Source organism: Lipotes vexillifer, unplaced genomic scaffold (assembly GCF_000442215.2).
Source record: "Lipotes vexillifer unplaced genomic scaffold, Lipotes_vexillifer_v1.1 scaffold533, whole genome shotgun sequence".
Lineage (NCBI taxonomy): Eukaryota > Metazoa > Chordata > Mammalia > Artiodactyla > Lipotidae > Lipotes > Lipotes vexillifer.
This window is the reverse complement of record NW_006773553.1, coordinates 1,494,577-1,512,138: the sequence shown is the minus strand read 5'-3', so window position 1 is coordinate 1,512,138 and position 17,562 is coordinate 1,494,577. Positions and strand designations below refer to the sequence as shown.

General features: G+C 44.1%; 2 protein-coding genes across 10 annotated transcripts in view; both read right to left on the bottom strand.

The window, feature by feature from the left end:
- Nucleotides 1-2,143, bottom strand: part of SLC5A10 (solute carrier family 5 member 10) — a 55,161-nt gene extending 53,018 nt beyond the window's left edge. For 3 of the 4 annotated variants that reach the window (XM_007448402.1, XM_007448405.1, XM_007448404.1), the window contains exons 1-4: nucleotides 2,003-2,143; nucleotides 992-1,063; nucleotides 634-738; nucleotides 244-303 (exon numbers count right to left, since the gene is read on the bottom strand). In XM_007448402.1, the coding sequence (XP_007448464.1) occupies nucleotides 244-303; nucleotides 634-738; nucleotides 992-1,063; nucleotides 2,003-2,116 (351 nt within the window). In that variant the 5' untranslated portion in view covers nucleotides 2,117-2,143. The remainder of the gene's footprint in view (nucleotides 1-243; nucleotides 304-633; nucleotides 739-991; nucleotides 1,064-2,002) is intronic. The other variant, XM_007448403.1, reaches the window with a different exon arrangement.
- A 12,460-nt stretch (nucleotides 2,144-14,603) lies between these two features.
- The window catches only part of PRPSAP2 (phosphoribosyl pyrophosphate synthetase associated protein 2), a 44,485-nt gene continuing 41,526 nt past the window's right edge, over nucleotides 14,604-17,562 (bottom strand). For 4 of the 6 annotated variants that reach the window (XM_007448398.1, XM_007448399.1, XM_007448396.1 and 1 more), the window contains one exon: nucleotides 14,604-15,375. In XM_007448398.1, the coding sequence (XP_007448460.1) occupies nucleotides 15,217-15,375 (159 nt within the window). In that variant the 3' untranslated portion in view covers nucleotides 14,604-15,216. The remainder of the gene's footprint in view (nucleotides 15,376-17,562) is intronic. The other 2 variants (XM_007448395.1, XM_007448400.1) reach the window with 2 other exon arrangements.

The window sequence follows — 17,562 nt, the reverse complement described above, 5'->3', positions numbered from 1 at the left end:
CCCAGATGCAACACGCAGGTACAGTGGAAACTAAGAGACGAGGCCCATGGGCTGAGGTCCAAGGGGACCTGTCTTCGTGGGCTGATGGGGATGTTAGTTGGACTAACAACAAACCCAGAACTGAGAGTTGTGGGTTCACTAACCTTGTGAGTGAAGCCAGGGGTCCTGCCCATCACCACCACCCACTCCAACCAAGGCCCGGACACAGGCAAGGCTGTCCTGAGGCCCCAGGAGCAGACTCACCTCCGAAGAGATGTAGATGGGCACGAACACCCATGCCAGGGCCAGCAGCACGTACGTGGCCTGAGGGGGACAGAGGCAGAGTAAGGACAGCAGATACCAGGAGTCTGGAGGCCTGAGTTGCCATGAGAACCTGGGGCGGCCCCGCCCCCACAGCCCTATAAACAGATGGCCAGGCAAAGGCTCACGGCTTCCCGCTGCTCTTCAGCATTCTGAAGACCCAACTTCCCCAGGAGCGCCGCCTGCCTGGATGCTGACCACCCCGGTTGCCGGGAGCTGCCCCTCTGGCCACGGAGGGGTAGGCTCTGATGCAGCGCCATCCAGCGTCTCTCAAGGTTGCTGTGCTTCCTCCCACGGCCCCCCACAGCCTGGGCCCGCCTTCCAGGAGCTCACATGCCACTCGAAGCCTGCCACCGCCAGGCCTCCAGCTGCGCCCGAACCCGCCAGTCCGATGAAGAGGCCCGAGCCCTCACTGCTGGCAAAGAGGGAGGCTCCCATCTGGAGGAGAGAGAGGAAAAGGATCTAGCAAGAGGCCCGCCCCGACTCCGAGCCCCACCCTTGCCACGTTTTCCAGCACCCCAGCTTGGGGACCCCCTGCCAGTCTCAGCCTGCCCCATCACTGCCTGCTTGGGCTGGCCGGGGTTGGGGGGGTGACATTGGGTGAGGAGGACACACATAGTGACCGCAGGGATGCAGATGAGGGCTGACCTAGAGGTCAGATGCGGCCCCACCGGAAGGAGGGTGCACTCACCGGCCCCCACGTCATGTCCCGGCCCGCCAGGAAGTAGCCGCTCACCGTGTTCCTGCTGGCCCGGCACGAGGACTGCAAGGACAGAGGTGGAAACTGGAGCCCTCGCGTGGCTCATGCCGCTGCTGCAGAAACAGTCCGCTGGCTCCCCAAAGAGTTAGACACACAGATTATCCTGGGACCCAGCAAATCCACCCCCAGGATACAGAGAACTGAAAACAGGTGCTCAAGCAAAACCTGTACTCGAATGTTCACAGCGGTGTTATTCACAACAGCCAAAGGGTGGAAACAGCCCCATCAGCTGATGGCGTTAGGAGTAGACAGGAGGAGGCCCTACCCTCTGTGCAGGGTCCTGGGGCTCACTGCACAAGTCCCTGTCCCCTGAAGCCCCGGGGTTCACCTGTAAACGGGGCTGGCCTTTGGCCTGGGGCTGTGGGAGGGTTAGGGTGATGTGCACAGTGCCTGCATAGAAGGGGCCCCGCTGCTGCCTGTGATGACCTAAATCGCTTCTCTCCTATCAAAGGTGGGAGAAACTGGCTTATGAACTAGGCTAGGCTGGTGGACACGGAGTTGTCAAAACAGAGACCCCCAGGTCCTGCGCGCCCCTCCCCGCCTCTGGATTCTGGCCCAGCTGGTTTGGTGCAGCCGAGAACCCCTGTGATTCTATCGTTGAGGGCGATGTTCGCCCAGTGGGTCCATCTGACATTGGAGGCGAGGCCAGGAAGACGGCGTGCTGTGCCCGGGCCCCCCGCATGTCAGCCGCATAGAAGGCCCTGAGCCTCGCGCTCGGCCTGCCCTTAGAGAGACTTCCTATTCCTCACTTTAGAGACTGAGGAGCTGCTGCCCAAGAGTGAAAGGAGCTCGGTCAAGGTCTCCGACAAATCTCCCCCGGGGCTCAGAGGAGAACCCCGCAGGCACCAGGCCTCCAGGGAGAGGACGCAATGCCCAGGGACGTGCCGGCCGGTTCCCGCAGCCCACCGCCCACCCCAGCTGGTACCACCACCGTCCTCTCACCCATATGCCCACGGCCACGTTCAGGGCAAAATACACGGTTATGATGGTGATGTCGACCACGCTCAGCTGCGGTCCGGGGGCGTGGGGACCACTGGTAGAGTTGTCCGCAGCCATCCTGCAGCAGGGCCAGCTCGAGCGAGAGGGACTGAGGCCAGACCAGGGCAGAAAGGGCTTCCCGGCAGGAAATAAATTGATGATTAAACCGAGCCGATGGTGCCATCTCCTGCCCACGGCGTGGCCGCGTGCAGGGAAGCTGCTTCCAAGTGCAGCTACATCTGCTCCACCCGCAGTGGGGATCGAGGGAGTGGGGAGCGCTCGGGGAGGCTTGGGAAAAGTAGAGGGAGCCTAGTGGATCCAAAGGCAACCAGAATAGTCCCAGGAAGGGGTCGTTACTGAATGGGTGGCTGAACCTGTATGTAATTCAGATAAGAAGCACGGAGGGTTGGGGACAGATGTCCCACTTCTGGGGACACTGCCATGATGGCAGCCACATCCTTCTGCAGCCGGCAGGCCGTGAGTGGACCGAGAGGGTCCTGGGATAGTGTCTTGTGTCACACGGTTCACTTCCAGCCACGGCAGTCCTGGTCCTAGAACATCCTTCGCTGGACAATAAAGGCCTGCCACCAAATTTCCTGCTCCCTTTTCTAGACCAGTGGTCAGGCCAAATTGTCCCAACCTGACCATCCTCTTGGGTCCCCAGGGTCTCCCAGGACCACAGATACTGGGTCCTAGTATCCAGCAAGCGTCTGCCAGGGGCTGAGAGCCACCATGCTTAGCTTTTCTGCACACTGTCCCCTTTTGCGCTCAGAGTAGGTGGTACGGGTCACAGTCAAGGAGCGAAGGCAGGAGGCTGGCCACCTGTCCCTGCACGACCACTTGAGGGCCAGAGCTGGGCTTCAGCTCCACATCCGACTCCAGATGCTCCCTGTTGGTGGCAATGATGTCTCTGGTTCCACTGGGTCCTTCCTGCCCAGATTGCTCACTAATTAAATCAGTGTGTACAGCCGGGTGGGTCTCAGTGTGTGACATTTGGAGTTTAACCAGGACACGCAGCCCCTCCAGAAGTGTTAATGAGTGAACGGCTGGCACTGGGAACACACTGGCCTGCAAAACCAACTGTGCCTGTTACTCGGTAACCGAGGCGGAGGGTTTAAAGATTAATCCCCTCACATGTAGGACTAGACAGGGAAGTAAAAGTAAGTCACTGCTTACAGTAAAGTCAGGCAGGCTCAGACCGCCCCTCCCCAACTACCCTCACCTTCAACAAACCAGCCTCTCGGGTGGTGTTACTTCCCAAGCCATTGCTAGAAATGTATCGTGAATCAAAAGATCACTTTGTGCTGGTCAGAAGGACACAACGGGATAACGTCCAGATTTATTAAACTGGTCTCCTAAAGATGCAGTAGCTGAAAGAATAGTATTTGGTCCCCGCTCTGCAGCCTGGGTCTCGGAAGGAAATAAACCACTTAGAGACAACCCTGCCACCCACTCCACCTTCTGATCAAAAGGCCTGGGGAAAGGAGGCCAAGAAGAGAGCTGATGGATGGGGACAGTGAGAGGGCGGCGGTGGAGGAAATGAAGGAAGCCTTTATGTCCTGTTTACAAACACCACTTCTGACACCAAATGTGTGTGGGTTTTCTCCACTCCGACCAATTCTCCATCCCTCTGGACACCAACTGGGTGTCCTGTGACTCAACTCAATTCTGACATTATCTGCGAGTTAGCGCAGACCCTACAGGCTAAGGGCTCAGTCTGGCAAAACTGCTCCCACTTCAGATGCCAGGTGCAAGTCCTGGGCCTCCCGTACTTCTGCTGAGCGTCTGTAAATTGGCAGCCCCCATACCCCTTCTTCAGATTTGATAATTTGCTAGGATGGCTCACAGAACTCAGGGAAACACTCGATTACTTATGATTATTATAAAGGATATCTCTAAAGGATTCAGATGAAGAGGTCCACTGAGTGAAGTCCAGAAGAGTCCTAGCACCAGTGTGTTCACCAACCTGGGACAGTGTGTTCCCTTCATCGTGTGGGGTTTTTATGGAGGTGTTATCACCTAGGCATGATGGATTAGATCACTGACAGTAATAATTAGCTCAAGACAGAAAGTTTCAACCCTCTAATCATGCCTTGGTGTTTCTGGTGTCCAGCCCCCATCCGGAAGCTCTCTAGGGGCCACTGGGTTGTATACTTTAAAATAGTTTAGGTGGTGAATTTTATATTATGTGCATTTTACCTCGAGGATAAAATAAATAGGCTTCTGGAATTTAAAAGGCTTTAGAGGTCTTGGCCTCCTGCAGAGATGTACTGAACCAAGGTAGAACCCTGCACCTATTAAGATTGTCTTCAAATAAACAGCAATACAATAATAGTAGGGGACTTTAATGCCTCACTCTAACAATGGATAGATCATCCAGACAGAGAAGCATAAGGATACAGTGGATTTGAACAACACTACAGACCAACAGACCTAACAGACATATGCAGAACATTCTATCTAATGACAGCAGAATACATATTCTCAAGTGCATATGGAACATTTTCTAGAATAGACTATACGTTGGGCCACAAAAGAGGTCATAGAAAATTCAAGAAGAATGAAATCATACCAAGTATCTTCTCTGACCACAGAGGTATGAAACCAGAAACAAGAAGAAAACTGGAAAATTCACAAATACATGGAAATTAAGCAACACCGTCCTGAACAACCAATGGATCAAAGAAGAAATTATAGGGGAAATAAAAGTTTCTTGAGATGGATAAAAATGGAAACACAACATACCAAAACTTATAGGTTGCAGCAAAAGCAGTTCCACGAGGGAATTATATAGCAATAAATGCCTCAATTAAGAAGCAAGAAAGATCCCCCCAAAATGACCTAACACTATGACTCAAGGAACTAGGAAAAAAACAAATGGAGCCCAAAGTTAGCAGAAGGAAGGGAATAACAAAGACTAGAGTAGAAATAAATGAAATAGAGAACAGGAAAACAATAAAAAAAGATTAACCAAACTAAGAGCTGGTTCTTTAAAAAGATTAAAAAATTGACAAACCTTTAGTTAGACTAACCCAGGAAAAAAAGAGTGGACACATATCAACAAAATTTTCAGTGAAAAAGGAGACATTACAACCAATACAACAGGAATACAAAGGATGACAAGAGGCTACTATGAACAACTATATGCCAACCAACTGAACAACCTACAATAAATGGAAAAATTCTTAGAAACATACGAACTACCAAGATTGAATCAGGAAGAGATAGAAAGTCTGAACAGACCAATTACTGGTAATGAGATTGAGTCAGTAATCATAAATTTCCAAATGAGGAAAAGCCCAGGACCAGACGGCTTCACTGGTGAATTCTGCCAAACATTAGAGAATTAATGCCAATCCTTCTCAAAATCTTCCCAAAAACATCAAAGAGGAGCTTGAACACTCTCAAGGTCATATGACAAGGCTAGCATTACCCTGATGCCAAAGCCAGAAAAGGACACTACAAGTAAAGAACCAATATCCCTGATGAATTTAGATGCAAAAATTCTCAATAAAATACTAGCAAACCAAACTCAGCAGCACATTAAAAGGATCATTCACCATGACTAAGTGAGATTTATACTGGGATGCAAGGATAGTTCAACATATGGAAATCAATGTGATAAATCACATTAATAGAAAGAATGAAAAAAAAATCATATGATCCCTCAATAGAGGCAGAATAAGCATTTGACAAAATTCAACATCCATTCATGATAAAAACTCTTAACAAATTAGGTATAGAAGGAAGTTCCTCAACATAATAAAGGCCATGTATGAAAAGCCCACAGCTAACATCATACTCAGTGGTGAAAGGCTGAAAACTTTTCCTCCAAGATCAGGAACAAGACAAGAGTGTTCCCTCTCCTCACTCCTATCCTACACCGCACTGGAAGTCCTTGCCAGGGCAGTCAGACAAGAAACAGAATCAACAGGCCTCAGAATTGGAAAGAAAGAAGTAAAACTGTCTCTATCTGAAGAGGACATTATATGTATAAAAAATCCTAAAGACTCCACCAAAACAAAACAAAAACAAACAAAAAAACCCTGTTAAATCTAGTCAACAAATTCAGTAAAGTTGCAGAATACAAAATTAACATACAGAAGTCAGTAGCATTACTATACACTAACAACAAATTACCTGAAAAGGAAATAAGGAAAATGATCCCATTTACAATAGCATCAAAACCAATAAAATACTTGGGGATAAACTTAACCAAGGAGATGAAAGATCTCTACTCTACAAACAGTAAGACACTGATGAAATTGAAAAAGATGCAAATAAATGGAAAGGTATCTTGTGTTCACAGATTGGAAGAATTAATATCGTTAAAATGTCAATACTGCCAAAAGCCATCTACAGAGTCAATGCAATTCCTATCAAGATTCCAATGGTGTTTTTTTTAGAGAAGTAGAAAAAAAAACAATCCTAAAATTTACATGGAAACACAAAAGACCCCAAATAGCCAAATCCTGAGAAAGAAGAACAAAGCCGGAGGGAGGCATCACACTTCCTGATTTTAAGCTATATTATAAAACTGTAGTAATCAAAACAGTCTGGTTCTGGCATAAAAACAGACAAATAGACCCATGGAACAGAACTGAGAGCCCAGAAACAAACCCAAGCATGTACAGTCAACTAATATTTGACAAGGGATCCGAGAATACTCAATGAGAAAAGACAGTCTCTCTAATAAATGGTGCTGGGAAAATTGGAAATTCACATGTAAAAGAATGAAACTAGACCCCTATCTTACACCACTTACAAAAACTAACTTGAAATGAATTAAAGACTTAAATGTAAGACCTGAAACTATGAAAAACTCCTAGAAGTAAATATAGTAAAAAAAGCTCCTTGACATAGGTCTTGGCAATGATTTTTTGGATATGACACCTAAAGCACAAGCAATAAAATAAAAAAAACAACTGGAACTATATCAAACTAAAAGATTTCTGCATATCAAAGGAAAAAATCAACAAACTGAAAAGACAACCTACAGAATGAGAAAATATTTGCAAACCTGTATCTGATAAGGGGTTAATATCCAAAAAAAAAATATAAAGAACTCATACAACTCAATAGCAAAATAAATACATAAATAAATAAAATTTAAAAATCTGATTTAAAAATGGGCAAAAGGCCTGAATAGACATTTTTCAAAAAATGATATATGAATGGCCAACAGGTACGTGAAAAGATGCTCAACATCACTAGTTGTTAGGGAAATGCAAATCAAAACAACAATGAGACATCGCAAAATGAAAATTTCAGAACATTGCTGAAAGAAATTAAAGACCTAAATAAAAAGGAAACACACCCCGTGTTCATGGATTGGAAGATTTAATATTGCTAAAATGGCAATACTCCAAGTATTTCATTCTTTTGGATGTTATATTTTTGGGGGGGCAATACTTGATATACATCATACATTTATTAGTGAATATCCCTCTGAAATCAGCTACAATATTAAGAAAAAATAATGACTGCACAATTTGGTCAAGCAGAACCAGGAACTTTCATTAAAAAAAAGTGCAGGACTTCCCTGGCAGCACAATGGTTAAGAATCCGCCTGCCAATGCAGGGGACACAGGTTCATTCCCTGGTCCAGGAAGACCCCACAGGCCGTGGAGCAACTAAGCCCGTGTGCCACAAATACTGAGCCTGTGCTCTACAGCCTGCGAGCCACAACTACTGAAGCCTGTGCACCTAGAGCCCATGGTCCACAACGAGAAGCCACTGCAATGAGAAGCGCGCACCACGGCGAAGAGTAGCTCTTGCTCACCGCAACTAGAGAAAAGCCCATGTGCAGCAATGAAGACCCAATGCAGCCAAAAAGAAAATATAAATTTATTTTTAAAAAGTACAAATCTGTTAAAAATTTCAATTAGTATACACATATATATAACATACTAGTTATGTTACATGCTACAAACCAAGGTGAATCCAATGGAATGGGAAAAAACATACATTTTCTTTTTAAAAAATATTTATTTATTTATTTATTTGGCTGCACCGGGTCTTAGCTGCAGCACGTGGGCTTTTAGTTGCAGCATGCAGGATCTAGTTCCCTGACCAGGGATGGAACTCGGGCCCCCTGCATTGGGAGCACAGAGTCTTAATCACTGGACCACCAGGGAAGTCCCTCAAAGTATTTGCTAATTCACCTTCTGATTTCTTCTTTTATCCCACTGGTTTTTAAAAAATGTTCTCTAATTTCCATGCATTTGTGAATTTTCCTGATTTCTTTCTGTTACTGATTTCTATTTCATTACATTGTGGTCAGAGAAGACACTTTGTATGATTTCAATCATTTTAAATTTATTGAGACTTATTTTGTGGTTTACCATGTGGTCTATCCTGGAGAATGTTCTATGTGCACTTGAGAAGAATGTGTATTTTGCTCTTGTTGGGTGTATTTTGCTTTTGTTCTGTACATGTCCATTAAGTCGAATTGGTTTATACTGTTGTTCAAATCCTCTGTTTCCCTATTGTTCATTTATCTAGTTCTATCCATTATCTTCAGGGGGCGCCTAAGTCTCCAACTATTATTATTGAATTGCCTATTGTCCCTTCAATTCTGTCAGTTTTTCCTTCACATTTATTGGGGACTCTGTCGTTAGATGCATATATATTTATAATTTTTGTATCGTCTTAATGAACTGACCCTTTTATAATCGTGTAATGTCCTTCCCCGTCTCTTGCAGGAATTTTTGTGTTAAAGAAGTCTACTTTTTCTGTTATTTGTATAGCCACCCCAATTCTCTTTTGGTTACTCTTTTTTAAAAAAATATCTATTTATTTTTCCTTATTTTTTTGGCTGCGTTGGGTCCTAGTTGCGGCACGTGGGAACTTTCGTTACAGCACGTGGGCTCCTCTTTGCAGCGCACGGGCTTCTCTCTAGTTGTGGCGCACGGGCTCCAGAGCATGCAGGTTCCCTAGCTGAGGTGCACAGGCTCAGTAGTTGTGGCACGCAGACTTAGTTGCCCTGTGGCATGCAGAATCTTAGTTCCCTGACCAGGGACAGAACCTGCATCCCTTGCATTGGAAGGTGGATTCTTTACCACTGGACCACCAGGGAAGTCCCTCTTTTGGTTACTCTTTGTATCAAATATCTTTCCATCTTTCCACTTTCAACCTTATTTGTGTCTCTGGAGACAATTCTTTTGCACACAGCATATAGTTGGATCATTTTATTTTTTATTTTTTAATTTTTTTAACATTGTGTAAGTTTTGTTTGTTTGTTTGGCCACACTGCAAGGCTTGTGGGATCTTAGTCCCCTGACCAGGGATCGAACCTGGGCCCTAGCAGTGAAAGCACCGAGTCCTAACCACTGGATCCCCAGAGAACTCCCAGTTGGATCTTTTTTTGTACGTGGACCGTGGACCTCTCACTGTTGTGGCCTCTCCCGTTGCAGAGCACAGGCTCCGGACGTGCAAGCCCAGCGGCCATGGCTCACAGCCACTCCACAGCATGTGGGATCTTCCCAGACTGGGGCACGAACCCGTGTCCCCTGCATCGGCAGGCGGACTCCCAGCCACTGCACCACCAGGAAAGCCCCTGGATCATTAAAAAAAAAATCCATCCTGCCCATGTCTGCCTTTTGATTGGAAAGTTCTATTCATTGACATTAATGTAATTACCGATAAGGAAAGGCGGCCCCCCAGCCACTGCACCACCAGGAAAGCCCCTGGATCATTAAAAAAAAAATCCATCCTGCCCATGTCTGCCTTTTGATTGGAAAGTTCTATTCATTGACATTAATGTAATTACCGATAAGGAAACACTTCTGCCAGTTTGCTATTTGTTTTCTATATGTCGTATCTTTTTTAGTCCTCAGTTCCTCCACTACTCCCTTTTTGGTGCTGCATATATATTTTCTAGTCCACCATTTTGGTCCCCTTCTCCTTTCTTTTACTATGTATTTTTTTACTTATCTTCTTAGTGGTTGCCCTGGAGATTACAATCAATATCCTAATACGATGGTTAGTTTTACTAGTCAGCCTGGCTAGGCTATGGTACCCAGTTTTTTGTCAAACCAGTCTAGGTTTTTTTTTTGTTTTTTTTTTTAAAGACTTTATTTTTTTAGAGCAGTTTTAAGTTCACAGCAATACCGAGCAGTAGGTACAGAGATTTCCCACATGGCCCCAGCCCCCAACATGCACAATCTCTCCATTATCAGCAACCCCACCAGAGTGGTACATTTGTCACAACTGGTGAACATATATGGACACATCACCACCACCCGAAGTCCACAGTTTACATTAGGGTTTACTCTTGGTGTTGTACATTCTATGGGTTTAGACATATGTATAATGACATATATCCATCATCATAGTACCATACAGAGTATTTTTCAGTGCCACAAAAATCTTCTGTGCTCTCTCTAGTCCTCCCTCCATCCCCCCACCAACCCCTGGCAACCACTGATCTTTTAGTCTCCATAAAGACTGTCATATAGTTGGCATCATATAGTATTATAGCTTTTTCAGATTGTCTAATAAGATTCATTTTAGTTTCCTCCACAACGTTTCATGGATAATTCATTTCTTTTTGCTGCTTGAATAATATTCCACTGTCTGGAAGTACCACAGTTTATTTATCCACTCACTTACTGAAGGACATTTTGATTGCCTCCCAAGTTTTGGCAATTATGAATAAAACTGCTATAAAATTCCATGTGCAGGTTTTTACGTGGACATGTTTTTGACTCCTTTGGGTAAATACCAAGGAGCATGATTGCTGGATAACATGGTAAAAGTGTGTTTAGCTTTCTGCCAAAGTGGTTATTTTGCATTCCCACTAGCAAAGACGGAGCTCCTGTTGCTCCACATCCTTGTCAGCGTTTGGTGTTGTCAGTGTTCCAGATTTTGGTCATTCTAATAAGTGTGTAGTGTATCTCACACTACACACTTATTTTTTAGTTCCTTGTAGTGTATCTCACACTACACACTTAATTTTTAGTTCCTTGAAGACATACGATAGAGAGCATCTTTTCATATGCTTATTTGCCATCTGTATATTTTCTTTGGTGGTGTCTGTAAGGTCTTCAGCCCAATTTTTAGTTGGGCTATTGTTTTCTTATTATTGAGATTTAACTGTTCTTTTTACCAGTCTTTTATCAGATAAGTGTTTTCCAAAGATTTTTCTGTCTGTGGCTTGTCTTTCACTCTCTTAACAGTGCATTTCACCGAGCAACCGTTTTTAATTTTAGTTAATTCCAGTTTACCAATTCTTTCTTTCATGGACCATCCCTTTGGTGTCATATCTAAAAAGTCACTGCCATACCAAGGTCATCTAGGTCTTCTTCTAGGAGTTTTATGTTTTTGACTTTCACACTTAAGTCTACGTTCATTTTTTTTCCATGTAAATATCCAGCTATTCAAGTACTACCTGTTGAAGAGATTATTTTTGGCCCACTATGTTGCCTTTGCTCCTTTGTCAAAGACTGGTTGACTATATATATGTGGGTCTATTTCTGGGTGCTCTGCTCAACCGGTCTATGCGTCTTTGGGTTTAGAGCTGCCTTGAAGTGGGGCAGGTGTGACTACCCCGGCCGAGCTCTTCTCCGATACTGTATTGGTGATCCTGAGCCTTTTCTCTCTCCGTGTAAACTTTAGGACCAGTTTGTCAAAATCCACAAAAGAACCTGGTGGGATTTTGATTGGGATTCCATTGAATCTTTTATTTGTTTATTTACTTTTGGCTGCACTGGGTCTTTGTTGCTGTGCACAGGCTTTCTCTAGTTGTGGTGAGCGGGGGCTACTCTTCGTTGCAGTACGTGGGCTTCTCATTGCGGTGGCTTCTCTCTGTTGCAGAGCACGGGCTCTAGGTGCACGGGCTTCAGTAGTTGTGGCTCACGGGCTCTAGAGCACAGGCTCAGTAAGTGTGGCGCATGGGCTTGGTTGCTCTGCGGCGTGTGGGATCTTCCTAGACCAGGGCTTGAACCCGTGTCCCCTGTACTGGCAGTTGGATTCTTAACCACCGCACCACCAGGGAAGTCCCCGGGATTGCACTCAATCTTTAGATCAAGTTCGAAAGAACATCTTGACAATTAGTCTTCCTCTCCATGAACATGGACTAGCTCTCATTTAGTTCTTTGATTTTTTCATCAGTTTTGCAGTTTTCCTTATATAGATCTTATACATGTTTTGTTAGATTCATACCTAAGTATGTCATATTTGTGGTGCTAATGTATATGGTATTGTACCTTTATTTTCAAATTCCACTTGTTCATTGCTGGTATATAGAAAACCAACTGACTTTGTACCCTGCAATCTAACTAAAATCACTTATTAGTTCCGAGTTGGGGTGGAGGCATTGTTACTCTTTCAGATTTCTACATTGATGATCATATTACCTGAGAACAAAGCAGATTTTCTACATTGATGATCAGATTATCTGAGAACAAAGCAGTTTTATTTCTTCCTTCCCAATTTGTGTACCTTTTAAATCCTTGTCTTATTGTGTTAGCTTGGCTTTCCAGTACAATGTTGAAAAAGCGTGATGAGAGGAGACATCCTTGCCTTATTTCTGATCTTAGTGGGAAAGATCTCACCACTAAGTGTGACGTTCACTGTAGGTTGTTTGAAGATGGTCTTTAACAAGATGAGCAAATTCCCTCTCTACTCCTAGGTCACTCGGTTTTTATCATGAATGGATGTTGGATTTTGTCGGATGATTTTTCTGCATCAATTGATACAATCGTGTAATTTTTCTTTTTTTAGTCTGTTGATGTGATGGATTACAGGAGTTGATTTTCAAATGTTGAGACAGCCTTGCATATCTGGGATAAACCCACTTGGTTATGCATAATTCTTTTTATACACTGTTGGAATTGTTCTGCTAGTATTTTGTTGAGGATCTCTGCACCTATGTTCTTGAGATATTGGACTTCGCTTCATCTTCCTTATAATGTCTTTGCTTTCTGTAGTAGGGTAATGCTGGCCTCATGGCACGAGTTAGGCACTACTCCTTCTTCAACTGGAGGAGGAGGAGCTTGCAACAATGGGGGAGGTGAAGTAACAATGGCTACCAGCCTCTTTGCACTTCTGTGATCAGAAGCCGATATCAGCTATCGGAGCACAGATCCCTGCTATCTGGAGGAGGGAGCCTTTTTGCCTATCCTGGCTCCCACAAGCTGGTGCAGACTACTCCAGGAGCATGTGCAGAGCTACCTGCCACAGGGCTGGGCATGGGGGCTGGGTACCTCCAACTGTACTAAGAGCTGGTTTAGCTATTATCTACTGTCTGACACTTCCCCTGGAAATTGCAAACCTTCAACAGACTCCAGAATTCCAAAATCATCAGATGTATTTGCCACTGCAACTGTCTAGGTGGAGAGACAGATTCCTGGTGCTTCCTACTCCACCATCTTCCTCAAATCCTCTCTGTCTGGTTCATTTTTTTGTATACTTCTCTCTCCTTATTGATGTTCTCCATTTGGTGAGACATAATTCCCATGATTTCCTTTAGCTCTTGAGCATGTTTAAAATAGTTGACTTAAAGTCTCTGTCTAGTAGGTCTAAAGTCTGGGCTCCCTCAAGGAAGACGCCGTGCATGGGCCCAACCTTCTCGTTTCTCTACATGCCTCGGAATTTTTTCTTGTTGTCGAAAACTGGTATTTTAAATATTATAAAATGTGAAAGTCTGGAAATCAGATTCTCCTTCCTCCACAGGGTTTGTGTGCATAGTGGCTTTTCAAAACTGATTTTGTAAAGTCTGTATTCTTTGTTGTTTGTGGCAACTGAAATCTCTGGACAGTCAGCTAGTGAGTCATCACACACTTCCGTAAAACCCTGAAACCAAAAAAAAAAAAAAAAAAAAAAAAAAAAAAAAAAAAGAGCGAGAGAGAGAACAACTCTCCCAGTCTGTAGATGGGCTGTGTGTCCTGGGGCATGCCTTCAACACTTAGCCAGAAAATTTACAACCCTGCCGTGGCCCTCACTTCTTGCTTACACAGAACCTCAAGGGCAGCCAGAGGTGCAAGCTTAAAGGCTTTCTCAGGTCTTTTCTGAGCATGCACTCAGAAAGCAAAGGTTTAAGGTTTTTTGGAAGAAAAAGTAACCTTTTTCTTTGTAATAAAGTCTTAATTCTTTCCTGCATGAATTGGAGGGGACTGCCATTATGTGACCTTAGTGGCATAACTCATGGGACCCCAGTGTCTCCCAGCCTGATAAACTCTAAGGTAGAGTTCTGAGTTCTGAACTCTGACAGACAATACTAGATGCTTGACACTGACAAGGGTCACATCGCTTGCCCTCTGTCACCCCCTCCCCGCCAGCATCTCATTTTCCAGAGCATGCGGTGCTGCATTTTGTTTAAACAAGGAGCAGAACAAAGATGCCACGCCAAGGAGCCACGCCAAGATGCAGATGGCAGCTCACGCCAACTCCTGACCTGCCCCAGTGGCTCACAGCTGGTGTTCCAATTCCTCTCCTGCTGCAGTCAAGTGACTACGCGTCGAGAACGTGCAGGGTCCTGGACAAACAGAACAGGGAACATTACATCCCGAAGAGACTACTGTATCACCCCAAAGCTGTAGAAATCTCAACAAGCTGATGAACATTTCAACATCCACAGCATGTATATTCAGCTCTCATTTTATTTTAGTTATAAAACAATTGCCAAAACACAAAGTTAAAAAAAAAACAACACACACACACACACACACATATACAGTTTTTATTCCTTCTTTTGTTGCAGAAAATAAATAACGGTCACATATTCCATATGCGTGTCTATAACAGCATTTCTAAAAATGTAATTTACTGGACTTAACAGCATAATCTTTTTGGCTTTTCACCTGCATTATCATACAGTATATCATTTTATTTTATTAACTTTTTAAAGCACCTGGGCTCCAGCAACTTTGGGAAAAGGTTGTTTGTGAGCTTAAAATCTTTTTTCCAAGTTATTTTTCCAACAGGTAAACTGAACACAACCAGGTCTTAACTTATTTAAGAGGAGAATATAGTTTTTCTTTTATAAAAATTGCCCCCATAAACTCACAAACACCCAGATGGACTTAAAAAGTTGGTCTATCTTCATAGGAATTAACAAAAGGAAGGAACAAGACACAGATGGTCCCCGTGAAATCCATCCGTCAGGCATGCGCCTCACAGTGCTTATCCTTACTATTCCAGTTTGGCCCTCGAGAGTTTTAAGAAAGGAAAGCTGTTCAGTCATCTAAACCTATGTTTCTGAAAAGGTAGGACATGGACTCCCCATTGTGAATCCGACGGATGGCTTCTGAAAGGATCATGCTTATATCCACAGTTTTAATTTTGGGGCACTGGAGCTTCTGGATTTCATGTGGAATTGTATTGGTAACCACCACCTGCAAATCAAGAGCAAAACAAGAGATCGTAACACCAAGTAGCTTCCTGGCTTGACCTGAAAATCGGATACATTCTCACATCCCTGAAGTGGGTCTACTGTGCCTTCAACAACGTTTTCAGTCAGTGTGAATGCTACCTGTATCTTAGGTTAAGGTTTGAAAACCTTACAGCCACTATGACAGCTACGGGCAAAAAGACAGATAACAGCAAGAGCTGGCAAGGGCATGGAGAAACTGGAACCCTCATTCACTGCTGGTGGGAATGCAAACTGGTTCGGCTGCGTTGGAAAACAGTCTGGAGGTTCCTCAAAAGGTTAAACATAGAGTTACCGTGTGACCCAGCAATTCTCCTCCTAGGTAGACACCCAAGAGAAACGAAAACATCTCCATTTGAAAACATCTACGAGTGCTCATGACAGCATTATTCACAACAGTCAGAGTGGAAAAAACCCAAATTATGAACAGAGAGCAAAAAAATTACAGGCATGCAGTGAAATACTACATGGCAATAAAAAGGATGAAATACTGACACCTGCTACAACATGGGTGAACTTTCGAAAAACATTATGCTAATAAGTGAAAGAAGCCAGAGAGCAAAGGCCACATATTATATGATTCCATTTATGTAACATGGCCAGGTTAGATAAACCTATTGCAGAGGTAGAAAGCAGACTAGTGGTTGCCTAAAGCTGAGTGGATTGAGAAGAAATGGGGAGTGACTGATAATGGGTATGGAGTTTCTTTGCGGGGGGATGAAAATGTTCTAAGAGTGATTGTTGTAACGGCTGCACAAGTCTGTGAATACACTAACAACTACTGAAGTATACACTTTAAGTGGGTGAATCACATGGCATGTGAATTACAGACATCCCCCACAGCCCCCATCCGAGGTTTCACTTTCCACAGTTTCAGTTACCCACGGTCAACCTCACTCTGAAAATACTAGATGGAAAATTGCAGAAATAAATAATTTATACGTTTAAAACCGTGCGCTGTTCTTAGTAGTGTGACGAACTCCTGGGCCGTCTCACTCCGTCTGGGATGTGAATCGTCCCTTTGTCCAGCAGATCCCGCCCGCCAGTCACTCAGTAGCCATCTCGGGCATCAGACCACAGTGCTTATGTCCAAGTGATCCTAATTTTACTTAATTTTACAAAAGTAGTGAGGCTGGCAATTCAGATATACTAAAGAGAAGCTGTGAAGTGCTTCCTTTAAGCGAAAAGGCAAAAGTTCTCGACTTAAGGAAGGAAAACTGGGTGCTGAGACTGCCAAGATCTATGGTAAGAATGAATCGTCCGTCCGTAAACTTGTGAAGAAGGAAACAGAAATTCCTGCTAGTTTTGCTGTCACGTATCAAATTGCAAAAGTTGCGGACACAGCACGTGAAAGTGCTTAGTTAAGATGAAAAAGGCATTAAATTTGCACAAGAAGGTATATTGCCATAATTGTCCTATTTTATTATTAGCTACTACTGCTAATTTCTTACTGTGCTTAATTAATAAGTTAAACTTTATCACAGATATGTATGTACAGGAAAAAACAGACTATACATAGGGTTTAGTACTATCCGTGCACGGTTTCAGGCATCCACTGGGGGGTCTTGGAAGGTAACCCCTGTGGATAAGGGGGGACTAGTGTATATGTCAATAAAGCTGTTATTTTTAAAAGATTTGATGAAAATCAAAAAAGGGGAAATAGGGCTTCCCTGGTGGCGCAGTGGTTGGGAGTCCACCTGCCGATGCAGGGGACACGGGTTCGTGCCCCGGTCCGGGAAGATCCCACGTGGTGCGGAGCGGCTGGGCCCGTGAGCCATGGCTGCTGCGTCTGCGCGTCCGGAGCCTGTGCTCCGCAACGGGAGAGGCCACAACAGCGAGAGGCCGCATACCACAAAAAAAAAAAAGGGGAAACATGCATTTTTCAACAGCTACAAATGGAAAAAAAAATACTCAGCCTTCTTAGAAAAACAGATGGGAATATTTTTAAAGTTATTATTTATAATACATACTCCCTACTTCCAATAAGCCTCAAGACAGCTTATAATAAAAAACATACATACACCATGAGATTGTTGAAACAGACGGACGATCAGGAATCATTCAGAACCAGCAGCGGGGCCATGAAAACCTAGCCCATCGTAATTACCGTGTGACTCCTTTCCTTTTTTTTTTTTTTTTTCCTGGCGTTACG